Raw genomic sequence first — 8,544 nt, forward strand, 5'->3', positions numbered from 1 at the left:
TAACACCGTCTTTACTGTTCCTAAAGGTAACTTCACCATTTATATTACATTACACTACCTGTATTACATGTATACTACCTGTATCACATATAATATCATATACTAGTACCTGTATTGCTTCCTAAGACATATCGAGATTCTCAATAGCTATAGGAGGGTCAGCAAAATAGATGACGGGATTGGGCCAGTGTCCTGCGGTCGGTTTGATTTGTGGACGACACTTCGGCCGTCTTGGCTCACCCTCTTAAGTTATCTTCATTCATCATTGCAAGCCTGTTAATAGTAACCTTCTATGATACAAGATGGTAGATGGTGGAGACAAAAATTAGTAGGTAATTTGCGAGTTTTGTGTCTCAGTGCCTCTTTGTAAAAAAAGTTATTTTAAAAGTTTAGAGTAGAATATTATAGAGCCAAGATCTTTTAATTTTAATTCTTATTAAGTTTGAAAAACAAAGCTATAAGCTAGCATTTTTAATGTAAAACTACGTGTTGCGTAATATTTTTAGTGTGCAGACTGCAGGTGCTCAAAATATAATATTTTAAGTGTAATATGAATATAAAACAGGAAGCTCAGGAAATTGCTTGATCTTCAGAGCACTATCACAAACGCGTTACCTCGCAATTTAAATAAAATAGAATGTAAAAATGTGATAGTTATGTGTTTTGCAAGGAATAATTACAACGATTTTTGCGAGGATAGAGAGGTTTGTTCAAAATTGTTATTTTTTATCTTAATACTATTATAAAGGCGAAAGTTTGTATGGATGTTTGTTACTCTTTCACGTAAAAACTACTGAACCGATTACAATGAAATTTAGCACACATATAGAGGGTAACTTGGATTAACACATAGGATAGGTTTTATCCCGGAAATCCCACGGGAACGGGAACTATGCGGGTTTTCCTTTGAAAACGCGGGCGAAGCCGCGGGCGGAATCTAGTTGTAATATAATTTTGTTATTGTAATATTCTATAGATTTAATTTTGTTTAATCCACACGCACATCGCACACTTAATATTTATCAAGATGACTTGCTATATTATGCGTCGTTGTTTGTTTATTACATTTTCTAAATATCTAATATTTTTCTTGGAATAAACTGTTTATCTATCTATCTATAAATATATCGAATATAAATATTAAAGACAAAAAGATTAAAACTATTAATACAACTCATTAATCTTACATGGTGCATTTAGATTGGTTTTGAATTTACTATTTTTAACATAATATTATCTTTAGTATGAAACCTCTGTAGCAAATATTGTATACTGATGTCGTTTTAATTATTTTACAAAACATTTTTTTTAAAATAAACTGTTAGTGATTCAACATACTCAATGAAAACCGATAAACAAGAACACGGTCACGTTCATCACATAACAATATTGTCTCATAAATGTAAGGGTAATTACGCATATGTAAAGTTGACAGAACTTTGGTCATTAGGACGAGACCATACTCTAAGTGGGGAGAACCCGTTATATCCACCAAACGTGGCCAGGTACGGCCAAATTTATTACTGTAAGTTATAAGCTGATAGCGTTTTTAGTGACTGTGGTATAAGTAGACTGTAATAGTGTAAACAAAGTTGTACAAGCACAATTAAGGAAGTGTTTTAAAGTTGACTGCATCTGTAAATGCAGGCACTGTACAAGATAAATAAAAAAATTGAGGATTCTCGACAAAAATAGGCAGCTGCAATGGCTTGAAATTCGTATTTTTGCGTCAAGGATAAAAAAAACTTTACATACAGAATTGTTTTGGTTATTCTTAAAATAGATCATAAATTATTTGTCGAATAGTTCAATCTAACATAAACTAATGTAGAAGAAATGTGAATCATACAATTTCAACAATTTTAAAATACAAACAGGAAATTGGTAAGTTTCACCCACATCATAAAAAGCAATGACATCTGTTCATAACTTGGACCGGTCCTAAATGTCTAGGCGCGCTAACTGCCGAAGTTCCAGCTATTATGTCAAAACAAGTTTCATAGGAGCTTTCGTTACATGTATTTCGCTTTCCCACAAGCCTTTGTAAGCCAGGCCGGTTGGTAAATGGCATACGGTAAGCGAATATAATGTAATTGCAAGAGAAACTGGAGATTTCCTCTCCTGGACTTTAAATGATGTGAAATAGACGCAGGGGACCTCTTTATGTACATATCCTTTAAAGGTATGTGACGTGGACGTGGAGGTATTCTTAAAGAAAATAAACCGTACTCTCCTAGGTGAGCCTACTACATTCCTGCTATAATTATTATAGTCAGGTCATTACCCGCTTGATGTTATATATAGAGATTTTTTAACTGATCATTTCATTTCCCACTTCTGTAATGTGATTAACATTTTGATTTTTTTATTATTTGAATGTTAATATGAGGTGAGAGGTGGCACTAGGTTCAAAGTGAGTAAAAAATCTTTAAGACAACTTTAGCAAAGAAAACACCTTCGATGAAAAAAGCTCCCAAATTGTAACTATCGTTTGGATACTACCAAGTCACTTTATTTATTTTACGTTATTTTTTATGTGATTGTGTAATACTTAATCGGACGTAAAAGTTTTATCCAAAGATTAAAAAAGTGCCCCTTAATATACAAAATCTCTCGTTTCCTACGCGTTAAAATAGCGCAAACTTGCAAGGCAAATTAAGTGTTCCTTATTTTTGTTTGCTTTATTCCCATCCTGTGCTTTCATACTTTTTCCATTACCCACTGAGGTTGGGAGTCTGGTGCAGTTTCTTTTTTACTTTTCGCTATTAGTGATCATCTTCTGTCCTATTTTCCTATCCTACTACCTACTATTATTAATTCGAAAGTTTTTGAGGATGTTTCTTGTAATGGAATATTTTGGTTTAGAGATTTATTAGTACATGAGTTACTATTTATTTGAATAGGTATAACGAGGGTGGAGCCGCGGGATAAAGTTGTAGCACTTGGGTAGTAATATAAAAATACGATAGTTTGTAAGAATTTGTGGCCGTATTTATAACAGCCAATCAGATATGTATGAATTTCGGTACAGAGATGGATAAAACTGTAAATTAGAGAACACGATAATTTTTATTAATGAACTGCGTGTGCGTGAGAGAAACCACAGAATAAAGTTATTCATAGAAATCTTTAACTTCCTTACATAGGTTCTATATAATATAAATGCCTCTGTAGTTATTATGTAATCGGTTTTCTTGAAGTCTTCTGGAGAATGAGTTAATAAGGGATAATGAGAATTTCTGAGCAAAGTGTAATATCGTTTGCACCCAAAATGAGATCACGATGTTGTTATAGAAACTTATAAGGATCTTACGAAATTGGTATCAATGAGAGCAAGTGAGTTTTTCGTAACCCAGATATTTTTGGCTTAAAATACGAATTTTCTTTAGGAAACTTTGGGGTTATAAGTAAAATATTATGCTAGTAGGTATGTACACAAATAAAATAATAATAAACGATGAAAATAGATAAAAATTTAACGTTGTTCTATTCCCAAAATACAAACAAAATAACAACTATTCATGCTTAAATTAATTTCCAATATAACTTAATTCTATCGAATTCGCGAAAACAGTTTATTGTTAACGTATTTCAGTATCATAAAAACAAATTCATATTTCAACGTACATTTCCTATTCATATTTAGATAGAAATCCATGTTTATACGATGACGGTATTTTTCAGGCGCAACTGCGACGAATCTCGAATCCAATACATCCATATCAAATATTACTGTTGTGCAAACCAAATAAAATATTTACGATTACAACGGAATTGTTGACAGGCGCGGAAACGTAGGCGCCCTCAAAACAATCTCACAGCCCGAGATTTAATACCGTGTCGTTCCCAAAGGAAATATAAATACGGTATTGAAATATCCTATAATGTGTATCGGAATCCATTCCCGGGGTAATATGTAGACGACCAGTATAGGATTGTCCTCCCCGCCCCGCGGTGTCTTGCTAATTTGTATGTAATAGGATGTTTTGTGGGCTTCCCAACGGATCAACTTATATTGGCTAACTCTAAACGTTCAATAGGCAAGCTACTTATGACTATGAATATTTATAACGTATTAGAAGACGCGCTACTGGTTAAGGCTGCGTTAGGGAAAAATTGTATCGCTCTAGTTTGAGATGAGCTTGATAAAGTTGATTGGATCTTGATAATGGACATTTATAAGGAAGATTTTTCCATGTTATAATATAATGATGTTTTCTAAAGTATGCGTTTTGCATAATTTTCAGCATGAGCATAATATTTTAAGCCAGAATTTTGATAAAGAGTATCGTAGTCTACATTTACGATTATACTATACTGTTTACAGTCTATTTGATATTTCTACAAGCGCCAAATTTAATTCCTAAGGATCTTTCACTCAGGGTTTGGCCACCGAGAAGATTTTAGTGTAGTGTAGATTTTAGTCGGTAAAAAGGGATTCTTACCCACTAAAATCTGTCTTGTCGTGGGAACAAGCTCTGCTTTTTCCCTCAACAGCTGAGTATCTTTAGAAGATTTCCTCCCCGTTAGCAAAAAAGGATCTTTTAATAACACGAAGGTTTGTTGTATAAAGTGAAATTTGAATTCGGGGAAGCAAAATAAATAAAACACAACCATAATTCGTTGACGTCACGTGAGGGTAATTAATAAATTTGTTTATGTCTCATAGAAGAGACGGAAATTGGTCTCAGTGGTGTATAAAATACGCAGGGGATAGATATTCAGAAGTTTTAGCCGTTTCTAATTGCCTAAAATTCTTACCAACTAAAACTTTATAGGAGACATAACCAGACAAAACTTCAAGATATATTCTGTTATTGTTATATTACTATTATAGTATTATATTATTATCTGTGATTATAGTTTATCTGTCAGTTAAAATTACAAAATATGTATAATCAGAGAGCGCTATAACTGGCCATTATTCATACACTAATATTATATGATTTAACTTTTAATATTAGCGTAGAACTTTGTAAGTATGGTCGGATGTTTCTTTCTCCCAAAAATCTCATCTATAATCAAATTGATTTGGATGATACTTGCCACTGCTGTAGCTAATATTTCAGAAGGGCACATGTGCTATAGAAATTATTGCTATTGCACGTAATTTGTTTGAATCCGCGTGGCACAGCTAGTAAATTATAACTCGTATACTATTGTGGTAGGTGGTAAGTATGTAGTATGGGTAGGTATTATAACAGTAGTTTTTGAATCCATACATAATAATATAAGCGATGTTAATCTTTAAAATACTGATACAGAAAACTTTTCCCAACTTAAAGCCGGAACATTTAATTTAACATTGAATAAAGGGGTTGCAATACCCACGCGTATCTTAATGCAAATTATAAATGTTTATAAAGAGTTCAATTTAAATTCTAATGCAATAGCTTCCGCTAGGGGGCGTTCTTCGTTAACTGAACGGATAATACGATTTTGCTTTGCTTATTGAAACAATATCATTTTATGTTTATCAATAAACTGCGTTGAGTATTGTTTGAGAAATTGAGAAAAGATTAACTGGTTAATGGGAATAGATACAGTAAAAATATGTAGATAGTTTTAGCACAGGTTGTAGTATGTATTTGTCAACATGGAGATGATAATGAAACAGTATCAATTGTATTTCTGTATATTGTTTAATGTTTATGTAAAACTGTTTAGAACTTTTGGGAAAAGAAAATTATAAAAAAAGAATTATTAAGAAAGAATATTATTGTTATTATTATAAAAGAAAAACAAGAAGTTATAACAGGAAAATATTCCTCAATATTTGAGTAATATTGGAAACACAAAATAAATCAAATAATAAATTATAATTATGAATATCCGGGAAGTTCAGTTTAAAAACCGATAAGATAATCTTTCTCTTACAAGTGTTGTTTTTGTTTATAATCTATCTTTTTCTATCGTTGTCGCCTATTATGAAATCGTGTATTGTGGTGACGATTAATAAACCCAAAATCTAAACATTATAAGTATTATTCAAGATAAAAGTTTTTTATTTATTTAGTACTAGTGGTCCGCCCCGGCTTCGCCCGTGGTACATATTTCGCAATAAACCCACAAATAACCCGAGAAAGGACATAGGCTACCTGCCTATGTCCTTTCTCGGGTATTAAAATATCTCCATACCAAATTTCATGCAAATTGGTTCTGTAGTTTAGGCGTGATTGAGTAACAGACAGACAGACAGAGTTACTTTCGCATTTATAATATTAGTATGGATTTATTATTTTTTACCCGAAACTTATATTTTCAAGGCTATGAGCTTATAAATATCTGGAGGACCGAGGATGTTTCTCCGACCTGGATGTTTCTCCGCCATGTGGATAATAATATGCTAATCTAATATATAAAATTCCCGTGTCACAATGTTACATACTCCTCCAAAACGGCTGGACCGATTCTCATGAAATTTTCTGTGCATATCGGGTAGGTCTGAGAATCTAGTGTTATAAAGAAAAAGAAAACAATTTATTTTTTAATATGCTTGGCTAGGGACTGGCTCTACATAAGTCGGTTTTACCATTGAGCTATTATTATTTTTTTAATAAAAGAGTGGGCAAACGGGCTTGTGGAGCGCCTGATCATAAGCGAGTCCACCGCCCATATATTAACTAATTTTATAATATTATACACATCAGGGTTATGAAAGGAAAGGTTATGAAATATTAAACAATTGAACATACAACATTAATAACGTAAACATTTATTATAATTTAATTATACGTGGATGGCAGACACTTTTAATATTATCTGATAACAGTATCGATAAAAGTATTGATTTAATCATAACTGACAACATAAAAAAGTAATTTACGCAAAATTTTGAGGGTTTTCCCTATAAAAAACATACTCGTACTGAAGATAATCACCATAACAATACATATTATGAAATACTTAAAAATTAATGATACATATATCTATATAAAATATTTAGTTTCTATACTTGACGTAGGCAATAGATAATCCTAGATAAAAACTGGACGTTGCACAACAAATAGAAATAGGTTCAATGAATGGACTGTAAATATTATTAAGTACATACCTACTAAATTTAAGAAGGGATTCTACTGTGCGAATATTGCCACATTGTTACAAAAGAAAAATATTATAAATCTATCAATTGAAATAAAATGCCACGACGCAAATTATACTTGGATAAGATAAAACGTAAAAAATATAAAACCTTATTTAGAACAAAATTGTTATCAAAAGTTATTTATAATCCTGTTGACAATCTTGGTTGATAATTCTACAAAACAAACACGAAAACTATGGTCCAAATATAATAAGTATATAATATTTAAAGAATTTTAAAACCGATATTGAATATCAACACACAAACGGATTTTTCAATCCGAATTTATCTTAAGCACAATTTTCTAAGTCTATAAATAAAATTAACTGAATTTATGATCCAATACCTAACTTCTCTAACAAAACACTATCAAACCCTCTAAAATTTTCTTCAAAACTGTCAGTCATACGAGACTGTGCACTGAGATCGTTTTCATAATCTCTATTACTCGCACCTACAGCACTAATTTCATCATCTTCATTATTCAATTCTTCTGCTATAGCTGCGTTAAAATTAGCGACAGGACTATCAACAGTTTCCTTGTTTTCACCATCTACGTTGGGTGCATTACCATTTTTATTTTCTACATTGTTAATGGCATTTGATTCACCCGCACTATTCCCATTGTCTGTGCCATTGTTGTTATTTCCTCCGTCGGCCCCAGCGTCACTGCCATTGTCTCCATTTCCGGTATCAATACCACCGCCTCCAGCATTGTCACCATTTCCGGTATCTGTACCCTCGCCTCCAGCATTGTCACCGTTTCCGGTATCAGTATCATCGCCTCCAGCATTGTCACCATTTCCGGTATCTGTACCCTCGCCTCCAGCATTGTCACCGTTTCCGGTATCAGTATCATCGCCTCCAGCATTGTCACCGTTTCCGGTATCAGTGCCATCGCCTCCAGCATTGTCACCATTTCCGGTATCAGTACCACCGCCTCCAGCATTATCACCATTTCCAGTATCATTACCACCATCTCCACCATTGTCACCACCACCCGCGCCATTATCATTTTCATCAGGCGCAGGTTTAACTGTTGTTAAACTATTTCTTAAATCACTCAACTCATTATTCAACCGATTTCTTTGTCCAGCCATCGCGAAGGTTGAGACGAAGAGACAAAAGGACAACAAACTTAGGAACACGATTATTTTGTTGTTTAGCATCCATGCTTTTGTTCTCTCGAAATAATATCTATTCGTCATTTTTGCAGTTACAAATAAAACGCGTTCAATTCAACAAGTATAAAGATACAGTGCTATGTTTTATCTTCACATAGCTTCATAGCTTTATCGACTACTGATAGGTTTTTATCGATAAGCCATTATTTGAAATTGCGTCATATTTTAATGATATGAAGGTTTACTTTCATTTTGTGACTGGACAAGGTTTCTTATCGAGGAAATAGATAACACAATAAAATCTTATGTTGGTCATTGTTGTAATTATTTGTA

At 32.9% G+C, this 8,544-nt stretch overlaps 1 protein-coding gene across 1 annotated transcript; it reads right to left on the reverse strand.

The window, feature by feature from the left end:
- Nucleotides 1–7,159: 7,159 nt before the first annotated feature.
- On the reverse strand, nt 7,160–8,344 carry LOC149479827 (uncharacterized). Its single transcript, XM_089707367.1, has one exon. The coding sequence runs from the start codon at nt 8,293–8,295 to the stop codon at nt 7,420–7,422; it is 876 nt and encodes a 291-aa protein (XP_089563493.1). The 5' UTR covers nt 8,296–8,344; the 3' UTR covers nt 7,160–7,419.
- Nucleotides 8,345–8,544: the final 200 nt, after the last annotated feature.

Source organism: Colias philodice, chromosome 19 (assembly GCF_061535455.1).
Source record: "Colias philodice isolate Cphi_HAF_F1 chromosome 19, ilColPhil1 Martin Lab GWU primary, whole genome shotgun sequence".
Lineage (NCBI taxonomy): Eukaryota > Metazoa > Arthropoda > Insecta > Lepidoptera > Pieridae > Colias > Colias philodice.

Bases quoted from the DNA above. Each gene is read 5' to 3' on its own strand.
- LOC149479827 (XM_089707367.1), bottom strand. From the start codon at position 8,295: ATGACGAATAGATATTATTTCGAGAGAACAAAAGCATGGATGCTAAAC.